Source organism: Argiope bruennichi, chromosome 3, assembly GCF_947563725.1.
Source record: "Argiope bruennichi chromosome 3, qqArgBrue1.1, whole genome shotgun sequence".
Taxonomy (NCBI): domain Eukaryota; kingdom Metazoa; phylum Arthropoda; class Arachnida; order Araneae; family Araneidae; genus Argiope; species Argiope bruennichi.
In genome coordinates, this window is record NC_079153.1 from 121537859 (window position 1) to 121551128 (window position 13270).

Here is a 13270-nt window from a genome sequence, read left to right on the forward strand (position 1 = left end):
GCAACTATAATTCAATGGTTTTTCGATAAACAACATAACTTAATATTTTATTTTTGAGTAAAAAGGCAATAAAAGCAATAAAATTTGATGAGTTAATTCTTCAAGAAATTTCATAATGAAATAAAAAAGTTAGCTTGTAAACTTATTTTGCATAAATAAAAATATTTTTGTTCATGCTGTGATTCAAACTTTCGGCTTAAAGTGAAATGAAGAGTGTAAATCGTCTGTCAACTTTCTTCGGCTTCAAGCCGTATTTTACATTTCTCGTATTAATTTTTTTAGTGTTCATTAAAATTAAAGAATATCGGAATTTCAAGAACATCGAGTAATAATTTAATTTGTGTAAAATGATATTATTTCTTTTGTATCAGCTCTCTTTAATATTATTAATACATTACCGGTGTGTTGCATGCGTTTTAAGAAGTTTCGTTTTCAGGTTTCAATTTCCTAAGAATAGTTTTGTGAAAAATTGCTTAATATCAAATCTTCCATGATTTTTTAAAATTATTTATTTTTATATTTAAGTACTTTTTATTATTATTGAATTTTGGTATTTAAGTATAATCTTGTTATTAAAAGGTGAATTATAAATATTTCATAAAATATAATCTTGTATCTGATTTGCTTAATCGTCTGTACAACATATTACATTAACAGTGTATTTTTTATTAAATTTATCATAGTTTGCTTATTGACATAACTAATAAAGTGTTTCAATTTATTTCTGTTAATACTTACATAGTTATACATGATATGGTTTCATTTTTCGTCTTTTTCTGTAAACTAGAATCAGTGCAATGTTTACATTAAGCTGAGAGTTATTTGTGCTTAAAATTCCTTTTGATGATTTATTTTTTTTGGGTGGGTTGAGGGAAGTTGAAGATTGCTTTTACTGATTCATGCGACAGGATGAAACGGGTGGAGGGAGAAACAACAAGAATTTGTTAAACAACCAAGGAATATAAATTTGAAAATAGCCAAGCTAAAATATAAAACAATTTATTGAAAATAAAATCATTATAAAAAGGATTGTTGAATCTGTTCTTATTTTAATGTAAAATTTGTAGAAGAGTCCTTAAATGCATTATTATTTCAGGAATGTTATATTTTGATGCCTGTATATTAAACACATGCTGGTGATTAATCACCAAAAATCGCACTTAAAAAGGCTTTTTTTTAAAACTTTCATGACTGTATGCTACAATAAGCCATGCACATGTATTTATTAAAAATCAGTAAAATACATTTTTCATATAGGATATCAATGGGACTGGATTAAGCCTACTAAGTATCTATATACAATGAAAGTATCGGGGAAATTTTTCTCCTTCTTATTTAAAAAATGAGCTATTTTTTTTATTGATTTTAATTATGTAGGTAGTTTTAAGTGTAAATTCTGACATATTAAGATAAATATTTTTTTTTAAAAAAAGTATTTCATTCCTGGTTTTTTTTTTCATGATAATTAAGGGCATAATTTATATAATGTTTTATCATATGATTGGTAAGTTTTTAAATTATAAAGTAACAAAACTTGTTAGAATCATAAAAAAAAGGGAATTATATAAAATTTGATTAATTAAGAATGCTATAAGAATAAGATTCCCAAATTAAAAAAAATAATTGATTTTATTTAAATATGTATGAGTGCAGAACACATGTAAATTAAATTTCTCTGAAAAAACCATTAAAAATATTGAGATCTCAGGGTTTTACATATCTGTGAGCCTTCTAGACTATTGTCTATTCGTTAATCTGATTCTGCTCTGATAATGAATATGTGAGAGATGTTATGAATATTAAATACTCATTAACAGAAAATTTAATTATTCTCATAGTAAATATACAAAATTAAATATTTTATTTATAATTTAGAATGAATGCAAATATCCTGTAATTTTGAATTGTAAAAGTTATATCTTTGAATAGCTTATCATTTCATGAAACAGAAAGTGTTTATTAGTTTGATTATTCCTAGCACAGGTGTAATGATTTTTGTTAATGATTTACAGGTAAAATACTGATGCCATTTAAAAATAATTTTAGTTAAAGGGACCATGTTTACCAATTTTGTTATTAGTGATTGTTGTGAAAAATATTTGCCAACACATGTGCTAAATAAGTGAAAGCAAAATTTAAAAGTTTAAAGTTATTTATAATTATTTTGTAATGAATAATATGTTGAATATGCTAAAATTTTTTAATGCTAATATGTTAAATGTTCATGTATCAGTATAATAGTCAATACATTAAATGCTAAAAAAATATATTGTTTTAAAACATTTACTCATTTATAGTGTTATTTATACTATATTTACAGGACATAAATCAACATAATGGAATCTTCAAAGTACTATTTAGATAATTTACTGGTAAAATGGATTTTAAAAATGTATCAAAATTATGAATGGACTTTAACATTCTCAGGTATGTGTGAGTAGTTTTTTATATTTATTAAATTAAAATGGAAGTAAGTTATTTTGTATTATGCTAAATTTATTGATCATTTAATTTTTTTGCATTCTTATTATATTAAATATTTTTTTAATGATTTTGTTCATGGAAAAGGTTTATTTTTGTTTTATACTTTCATGATTTATTAATCATTTAAAAGGAAAAAAAAAAAAAAAAAAAGGAAGGGTGAGATAAATTAAATCTTTGTTCTGAAGGTCTATGCATGGAAATTGTATATAATTGCTTCAATAGGAATACATAAATGAGAAATGCTGCAGTCCTTTTCTGATTGACAACAAAATTCTAAGTTCTTTTAATTAAAATAAACTTAAGACTAAATATTACAAAACAATTTTGTAAGAAAATACATTTACTGAGCAAAATTATATAATTATTTTACATGCAGTTTTATTAAAGCCATAAAGTAATTAAATTTTATGTACTACATTCATAATCTTATGCTCTAAATGAATTTTTTTGTATAATTTATAGGCATTTCACAATATGCAGTGTTGTATAGATAAAATTAAACATGAATTTAAAAAAACTTTTTCATCCAATTTTATTATAGGGAATCATTAAAATTTTATACAACATTCTGAAGAAATAGGGCACTTTCATACACTTAAGAGAGAAAAAAATGATACATGTTCATTGAAAAGAATAGTGACTTTTTTTTATGTTGACTTGTTTTAATTTCTTTTACTGCTGGCTGTAATGTAAAGCAACAATATCTAAAAAGAAAAATACTTTTGAGATGGTATTCTGCATGTATTTGTAAAACAAAAAGTTCACTATTATTGAACTCTACTTCTATTAATAATTAAGTTGTGTTTTAGTGAATTTTATTAGATGGTTTATTTATTAGTAAGATTTTAAAATTTTGTATAATACCAAATATTTACATTCTGGTATTAGTTTTAAGATTGATGAGAATTAGGTAACTGTTGGCAAGTTAGTATTTTGTAAGAATTATTGTGATATGACTGATATAAAAACTGTTGTGGTATAGATATTATTTAGACAAGCAAACAAACAAAAGAAAACTGTAGAACTGAAATAATATTTGTACTATTATTGTTGTAATATGTTTATTTATAGAACCTTTTTAATTTAGCAATGCAAAATATGTTGGGCTGTAAATTTATTGTATAATTATATTGCATTGGATGCTGTGCATGCTTTGATGTTGTCTCTTTCTAATTGATGTTTGTGATTGTGTAGGTCTTGATTTTGATTTTTAGTTTTTTTTTCAGTTTATGTAATGCAGTACTTCCCAAGTTGTGTCTTTTATTTAATAATCTCAAAATATTAATAATTAATTTTTTCTTATTTATTTTGTTAATTACTTTTATTATACATTTAATTTTTTGAGGCATTACTAGAACAGACTCCCTAATTTAAACACATTAACTGAGCTGAATTTTGAACGTAAAAGGATTGAACGAGAAATCGGTTATCTTATTTTGATAGTTAAATTTATTTTTTATTGAAATACTTAGGTTTGTTCATATATAAAGAAAAAAATATTCTTTTACTGCTAGTTTTATACCTCTTTTTTAATTGGCATGTAAATCATATAATTTATAGGAAAAGGAACCCTAGACAAAGAATTTTCCATTATCTTGATATTTTTTGTATGCTATCCTTTTACATCTTATTCTATAAAGACAGCCTAAATATTGCTTTATTTATCTACTTTTAATTTAAAGTTAAAAAAGAAAAAAGCTTATTATCATCTTTCTTAAATTTTGTTATTGTACAATTTTCTAGACATTTGTGATGATTATTCACACTTCTGACCTTTTTTTTTTTTTTTTTTTTTTTCTCATGCAGTTTAGCTTTCTTAATATTGCAAGCTGTTTTGATATTTTTACCTGATAAAAATTAAATATTTGCTTTAAAAAAAACTGTGTGAGATTCAAGCATTTTTTAAAAAAGAGGCGTGTGATATTAAGAGTATTAAAACTTGTATAAAAAAATGATGAATTAGTACACAAAAAAGAATAATTCAAGTTTAATGAAATCAAATATTTTGCTGGTTTCCATTCCATTTAAAGTGAGTAAATGCAATGCACAGATTAGGATCATATTCTCTGACTTACAGAAAATAAGAAATAAGTACATGATGTATGAAATCTAAACTATATGTAGAACTTTTTAACGCATTTGGTACATCTGGAGATTCACAGTTCAGCAAATTAGAGAAATGACTTTTTGAGTTTTGTTCAAGCTTTAATTATTATTTGATCAGAAATTTCTAAATGTAAATTCATTAATCTTTTTGCTCTTGGGAAGTATTCATTCATGTATCCTTTCATACTAACCTGAATATGAAAACCTTTTCACCTAGATAAGCGTGTTGCTGATTGGCCACTTATGCAATCGCCTATCCCTACTGTGGCTTTAATCCTCATCTATCTTAGTACTGTTCGCTATGGACCACAGATAATGAAATCTAGACAACCCTTTGAATTGCGTTGGGTGCTTGTGTTTTACAACCTCTTTATGACTCTTCTCAATTTCTATATTGCAGTGGAGGTATGTCTCGGACTCTCTCGCACTGCTTCGCCAATGTCCCAATTAATCCTTCTTTTCAACATAGATCCTTTCATAGTTGCATGGTAGCTGAAAGCGTATTAAGGTAGATGTGTTTTACCCTTTAGTTTAAACCTGTAGTTTTAAGTTTGCTTGTAGCATTATTTTAATTTGCTTCCCTCAATTCATTACAATTAGTATTATTTTATTCAAAAGTATCGATATTCTCTGTTTTAAAGAGGATGCAGTATAATTAGCTATAATATAACTTTTTTTTATAATCTATTAAATTTAATTTTTATTCTTTTCCTCCAATTAAATTATTTATTATTTGAAGAAAAAAAAATAAAGTTTTGCAAAAAAAAAAAAAAAAAAAAAAAAAAAAAAAGATTTTTTGTTTATGTGTATGTATAGGTTAGAAATATATAATATTTTAATTTGGGATAAATCTTATTAATATACACATTCCTTTAAATAGTTTTATAGATTTTATAAAATATGAATTCAAGGTGTTCCTGCTTGATATGTTTTAATCGTTAGTAAATAATTAAACTATATGCTGTTTCTTTTTAAACTTCTTAATGTACCTTTATACAAAAATGATTTTTTTATTCTTTATGGGAATTTTAATGTTTTGATTTAATATATAACAATTTGATATATAATAAGAAAAGATAATGGCTATTGGCATAATACTTATGACACTTTGTGCATCTGCAGAGGTAATCACCTGATATCTTAAGATTTTTTTTGTATTATTCATACTATTGTTACTCTTTAATTAATTTTTATGGCATTGTACAATTTTTAATATAAAGAATTTAAATGATCATATCCGAACTGTTGTTGGTTTAATAACAAATACAATGTTTCTGCTTTAACACCTTAAAAATATATAAGATCTAAAAAAAATAAAGCACCTAAGGATTTAAAATATGTAACAGAAAATCCATTTTTCAGTGGAAAACTTCAAATTATCACTGCATTCAAAATAATTTGAAAGATTGCGAGTGACATTTAGAAAATTTTTCTTATTTTCTAATCTCGAAAACTAAATATATTCAGACTTGATGCACCTATTGGTATTTTATTTAAAAGAACGTTAAAATTAAGTTTTATTTTCAATTTAGTAATATAAATTTGTTTTGTTATCAATAAATAATAATTTGTATTTAAAATTTGTTACGTCTTGTATTTTACAATTTTTAAAGTTCATTTAACCTTAGAATTTGTTAAAAAAATTTCATGTTTCAAATTTTTCATTTGGTGAATATTAAATGTGAATTTCATTTGAAAATTATTTATACACATTTCATATATTGCACTTCTTTACAACAAAAATTTTCTGTAGTGTAAATGTAAATTTCTTGATGTTTTATTATTAAAAAAATTCTCTATACATGTGAAGCTGTTCTCGAATAAATACAAGGACTGCACTTTTTCATAGGTTAAGCTATGCTGACTTTTTTTGTTAAAAAAAATTATCGTTTTTTTCTATTAATTTATTGATCTATTTATATAAGTTTTGATTTGAATTTATTTTATAAATTTTGATTTGATTTATTTATTTTATAAATTTTATTCTATTAATTTATTGATCAAAATTTCTTATTAAAATTTAATTTTCTAGAATGTGTTTGATTAAAATTTATCTTCTCTTATGATCAGTTACTAATATGTGCCATTCAAAGGAAATACAACTGGTCTTGTCAATTAGTTGACCACTCAGATAATCCATATGAAATTCGAGTAAGTAAATATTCACTGAATTTTTTTACTAAATATTAGAACATTGCTGATGGCTTGAGTGAAATTATTTAATTAAAAATTAACATATTTGAATTACATATTGTACATTGCATTTAAATTAAGTTTTTATGCATCTGTATTATAAAACTTAATTTATGGATTTAAACTTTCTTATATTTTTAATGCTTCAATGTCAAATGTTTTTTTGATTTCAGAAATAAAATAAACAATACTAATTGAATTTGAATTTTTCCTCTAATTGTGTATGCTTGTGTTTTTATAGATTGCTAAAGCATTATGGTGGTACTACTTTTCTAAGCTATTGGAATTTTGTGATACATTTTTCTTTATCCTGAGAAAGAAAAATAATCAACTTACATTCCTTCACATTTACCATCATTCAACAATGTTTGGCCTTTGGTGGATTGGAGTAAAGTGGGTTCCTGGTGGATCATGTATGCATCATCAATAATTTTGAAATTTCCATTTTTTTATTTACTTAGTCATATTTTTTATAAGATCTGTTTTTTTGTTGAAATTTTTCTGCCTCTGTTATAGACACCACAATAATATTATTTTTAGATTTTGTTCAAATGTTTTTGAATGAAATAAAATTTCAATATGACTACATACTGTTATTTTCTAAAGAAGCCTTTCAAAATTTTATTTATATACAATATCAATTTTTATTAGCTCTACCTGGAGCCATGGCTAATTCATTCGTCCATGTACTAATGTATTTATATTACACTTTATCTGCAATTGGGCCTGCCATACAACCATATTTGTGGTGGAAAAAATATCTAACTATAATCCAGTTGGTAAGAACTGTGTCTTCTTAATTTTGCAAATTTTCCTTTTTGTATTTGTATAGATTTTATATGCAGTAAAATGTTTATGTATTTTCCTCTAAAGTTTTTCAAGTTTATGCCTCTCTTTATGTGTATCATGTTATTTTAACAAAATGAGAGACTATTGGTGAAATTAAATTTATTTTCAATAAATATAAAAGTAAATATTTTTTTAAAAAATTATAAAGAATGCTTTTATTTGTACATGATTTTTTGGAAATAGAATGATTCCAATACTAATGATATAGTAAAGTAGTTACATTCTGAATTTGGGACACAAAATGAACTCAGCAAGTTTTCTTTAACATATAGAAAATATAGCATAAAAGTTTATATTGTTAAAGAATGGACTTTTTTATATTTAACAAATATCTACCCAATTAAGGTATTTTTTAAGTAACATTTCTTAAAAATTGATACTGATAATTGAAATAGCCCGGAATTTCGCACAAAAAATTATATGGAATATTTTTCTAAAATTTCAATTAAATAAATTTCTTTGAAAATTTGACTATTTTGCTATTGCATTGATGTAGTGAGTATGGCAGTAGCATTAAAGACACAAATTATTCTACCTACCCCCCCCCCCCCCCCCCACACACACATCCTATTGGAAAGACAAATATTTAAAGCATCTGTCAGTATCAGTGAAACATTCTTTAAACTAATAGTGTCATATATTTGCAATGAAAAATTAATGTTTTGAACATTTGTAACAGAAACTTATTGTTTTATTTTGTAAAGTTCTTTATTAAATCTACCATTATACTTTTTATTTTTTTAAAAGTTTTTCAAATTCTTTTAAAATTACATGATATAATTTTTATTGTAATTTTTTTGGCTAGATATCTAAGAATACAATTATTTTGAATAAAGTATTTATTTAAGAAACTTTGTAAATCCCTTTGAGATTGATATATATTTAGAGAGATTTATATTATTGTTTATTTCTCATGTAGATAATGTAATGCTATGTAATTAAATTAATCATTAAGCATTTCTTTTTTTAAAAAAATGACAAGACTAAATATTTATTAGATATTAAAAAAAGTACTTGTAACTTAACATACACGTAGTAACTTGTTTTCTATGGTATTATTTTTGATTCTAAAATATACAGTTGTTGTTATTCCAATATATACATTCTCTCTCTAATAACAATAAACATAAAACTCTCTTGCTTTTGTCAGTTACAAAATAAAACAGGATCACATTATATTCTCTGCCATGAATGGAAATTTTAATAATGTCTATTAGCCATAGATTTTGTAGTAAAAAAGAAAAAAAAATCTTTATTTTCATTTTTTTTTACTTCTGTTGACTATTTTCATGATAACATAAGGAATTTAAAAATTCTCTTTATTTTTTAAAGACTTTTTATATTTTAAAAATATTTAAAAGGTTTTTTTAATGATATTTTTCCTGTTGTTTTTTAAAAAGAAAGGGTAGGAGGTAGTTTTACTTTATATTGAACTCAATCTTGCTCTTTTTAATATTATTTAAAAGACAATTACTAAAATTTATAATTTAAGTTGGTTATTAACAAGTTAATGAAAATAAAAGATGATATGTCTTATTCAGTTGTCACAAATATGAATGAATCATGTTATGAAAAATGCATATTTTTTGTTACCTAATTTCTTTTGATATTTCTGTATTGGTTTTGAGTAGAAATACTCTCAGATTTCTAAATATCTTTTGATCTGCTATTTTATTTTGATTTGTGATCCCATTCTCTGAGTTTATTTTAAATCTTGCTTTCTTTTTTTATTTTAAGAAAGTAGAGTTTAATCATTTATTTATTCATTTCAGCTTGAAATTCTTATTTTATTTTAAGCATTTCAAAATTCATTCATTCTCTTGATTCATCTCAAGTTTTCAAAATCAAACAGAATGCTGTACAGAAATAAAACGTATAGAGGAAAAAAGCCAATTTTGTGCTGTATTTCATTAAACATATTCAAACTTTAAAAATGCTTTAAAATTATCTTACATTTTTCTCCTCTTAAATTATCTTACATTATCATGTACTTTTCAGAGTAATAGTTGCTTAAAAATAGTTCAATGTTAGCAAGATCTTTACTTTCAAACACAGTTTTTGATTTATTTCTTACATGATTAATAAAGTGTAGTATCTTAAGGCACAACAAGTTGCTAAGGCTAGCTGAAAAAAAAAATGTCTACTTGATTTTTTCAATAATTTGTTATATTGAAAGATCACATCATCTTTCCAGCATGTAAATTGCTTTGGATGTGGTTGTACTTTTGACTTTATTTATCAATTTTGGTATATCATTCATATTTTTTTATTAATGTTTGTCTCTTGCTATTATTTTATCTATCTTTAGTTAATTCCTACATGGCTGTATTTGTGCTATCTGTATGATTTTTTTGGAAAATATTTGGAATTGCAGATTAGAAAATATTGAAGTGTCAGCAAATGAAGCATTTTCCATTAAATTATGTCATTACTTTTGTTGCTGATTATTTACTGCTCCTTCTTCAAATTAATTATTGGTTTAGAATTAAAGAATGCAGCACAATTTAATAAACATAGTTGAAGCATGAAACAATACAAAGTTTGAGAGGAATTATTATTAGAGAAGAAAAGATTACTTATCTTTTCTGAATGGTAGTAGCAGTAATGTCATATATGAAGTTATCAAAAGTTATGAAGATTTTCCTTTATAAAAATCATGGCATATTAAAAGTAGTAACAATAAGGACATATATGAAGTTATTATTATTTGAAGCATAAAATTATTTAAAGAGGAAAATATTGTGTTGGTAGAAAAGAGGTAAGGAATGAACAATGAAAATTTACCATACTTTGCCAACACTATTGATTAAATCATTTATTTATTGCAAAATGTAAGGTTATAATAGTACAGTAACTTCAAATTATTTTTTTTTTACAAAAATACTTTAATTCTATGTAACATAATTATATAAAAATGTGAATATAAATAAATAAAAACATGATATTCATTTACTGCAATACCAAAAATATAAATACTTCTATTAGTTAATTTTGATAACTTCTCAAAATACAATTTTTTTTGGGGAAAAAAATCATTTTTTTCCCCCAAAAATTTATAGTTGATTTCATTTAAATTCAGTACTGTAAGAAATTATCCAGAAATTACTCTTTCCTTAATTGTATATTTCTATGTAAAGCCATGCTTTTGTTTTTTAAGTTGCACTTTATTATAAGTTTATTTATCATTTAGGATTGTATTTTTATAGTATAGGATTAAATTTTTGATGACTTTGGAACAACAATTTCTGATGTTTTGTTTCTGTCTAATGAATAAGTGTATTTAATATACGGTGAAAGATGCTCTTTAGGGAGGTTTAATTTCGGAAAATACAAAAAATTAAATGATTGAATAAAAACTGTTTTAGATATCTTGTATGAACACTTTATACAAGATAGTAAAAGCACAATAGTAATAAAGTAAAAGCAAGATAGTAATATATATATATATATATATATATATATATATAAATAAAATGTTTTATTAATATACATGAATTACTCTGAAAAATATTTTGCTTCTTAGAAATTAGGATAAAATTTTGTTGTGTTGAATTGTATGCAAATACAATTATAAATACATATTAATTTGACAGTTTAAAAATAGGCTTTTATAATTTTTAATAATTAGGAAAATATTTAAATTTATGGGAAAAAATTAAAAGTGCAGAAAAGAATTATTTAATTTTTCAGCATTTTGTTTATTCAAGAATTTATTTTATTTGAATTTAATAAAAGATTTTTAATCACTGCTTAAAATTATTTGTATATGAAAAATGTATAAAGAAAAAAAGATTTGCTCATAATGAATGTTATAATTCATCAACTTTGGAATGAAAAAAAAATGTAATTTAGAAGAAAATTATTTTATTCTGGATTTGTGTTGAATCTATTATACAAAAGACATAAATAGATAAAAATGAACCATCATATTAATGTGTATACACCATAAACAATATATATTATATAATATGGTTTTTCAAAATTGTTACATCAAATTTGTTCTGCGTAATTTTCTTTTGATTCAACATGGCTTTATGTTTTAAGAAATAAAGGATAGATGGACGAGTACTTGTGTTATTACAGTTTCAAAACTTCTCCAATGAAATAGGCTTAATTTAAAAGAAAGAGCAATATAATTGCTTTGAATATTGATGCTTTTTTTTTCACAATGTCAAAAAATTAACACATTGCTGATACTTTTTCAGATTCAATTTGTCTTAGCTGTAATCATGGGAATAAAAGCAATAATTTATGACTGCCAGTTCACAAGGTGGATGCAATATGCTTTAGTAGCATATTCATTTTCTTTTATAGTTCTATTTGGAAATTTTTACCGTAATTCATATTCAAAGAAGAAAGCTCAGGTAATGTTTGAAAAGTAATTTATCTTTTTTACATGGTATTTTTCTATTTATATATATATTGTTATTGATGCTCCATTTGAAATATTTAATTCAAAATTATATTTCAGTTCAATTTTCTAACATATTCCTGGCTTAAGAAATATTTAAATTTTATTTTTAAAAAACAAATTCTTTTTTATAAATAAGTTTAATAAAAGATTGCAATTTTTAAAAAAATATTTTAAATTAAAATAATTAAATTGAGTAATTAGAAATTAATTTATTTGATTAAAGTAAAAAGTAAAATTTATCACATTGAAAATAATTCTCTTTCAATTTTGAAATATTGTGTAATTTTTTAAGATATTCAGTAATTTTTTTTATTTCTGAGAAACTATGTTGGAGACATAGGAGTTAATGAATAAATTGTTTGTTTATGCAACAGAAAGTTAGTAAATTTGATAGAATCAACTAATGTATCTTCCTTTCAAAATGAATGAAACTATTAATATGAAACTTGTTTTCAAGCCTTGTAACATCTCTGTTTAATTCTGTAATTAGGTGTTATGAATTAATGTTCTATTTATATTTTTAGCATGAATTACTATTTTTAAAATTCAATTAAATCATTAATATTTTATTGCTGCGTCAGGATGGCATTAAGATAGTTCCTTGAATGTTTATTTCTTTTCCAGAAAAAAGAATAAAAAACAGTGGAGCTACCGACACTGGAAAATGCAATGAATGCCTGAATAATAAGTCAACTCCTCAAAAGACTTGTGTTCAGACTAATTTTACTGAATATTGATTAAAGAATTTATTTCATATTGATTCTTCTGCTGTTACAAAAAGTTATATCTACATAAGTGATATTTTAATAGATATGAATCATTTCTCTAGAAATTTATTATTATTGATCTTGCTTATTTATATTTTTATTTATTCCATTGTTATTTTACACTGATTAGATTGTTTTGGATCTTATCATTTCTGACATTAAAAAAGATTTACTTGAGGCTTAAGAATTGTTTTTTATTGCAATTATTAATAATAATAATAAAAATGCATAGGGTAAAAAATAAATTTTATATGCACCTTATCTTCATAAAGTATCTATCATGACTTTTTAATGGATTAGAGAAAAATATATAACAAAAAATGAATAATGTTTTTTGTGGGATTATCAGTTAAAAGAAAACACTGATTTAAAATTTATCTTTTATTTTTGGTGCATCAAAACTAGAGAATAGTTATGGACTATCATATTTTGTGTCAAATTTCTTTTTCTGCTGTTT

The 13270-nt window shown here is 23.4% G+C and overlaps 1 protein-coding gene across 1 annotated transcript; it reads left to right on the top strand.

Moving 5' to 3' along the window:
- Positions 1-231: 231 nt before the first annotated feature.
- Positions 232-12985, top strand: LOC129963430 (elongation of very long chain fatty acids protein 4-like). Its single transcript, XM_056077789.1, has 8 exons — positions 232-325; positions 2321-2427; positions 4808-4995; positions 6661-6741; positions 7025-7196; positions 7435-7562; positions 11838-11996; positions 12671-12985. The coding sequence occupies exons 2-8, from the start codon at positions 2337-2339 to the stop codon at positions 12680-12682; spliced, it is 831 nt and encodes a 276-aa protein (XP_055933764.1). The 5' UTR covers positions 232-325; positions 2321-2336; the 3' UTR covers positions 12683-12985.
- The last annotated feature ends 285 nt before the right edge of the window (positions 12986-13270 follow it).

Bases quoted from the DNA above. Each gene is read 5' to 3' on its own strand.
- LOC129963430 (XM_056077789.1), top strand. From the start codon at position 2,337: ATGGAATCTTCAAAGTACTATTTAGATAATTTACTGGTAAAATGGATT. The intron at 6,742-7,024 runs GTAAGTAAATAT...GTGTTTTTATAG, and splicing joins ATAATCCATATGAAATTCGA to ATTGCTAAAGCATTATGGTG. The intron at 7,197-7,434 runs GTATGCATCATC...AATTTTTATTAG, and splicing joins GTGGGTTCCTGGTGGATCAT to CTCTACCTGGAGCCATGGCT.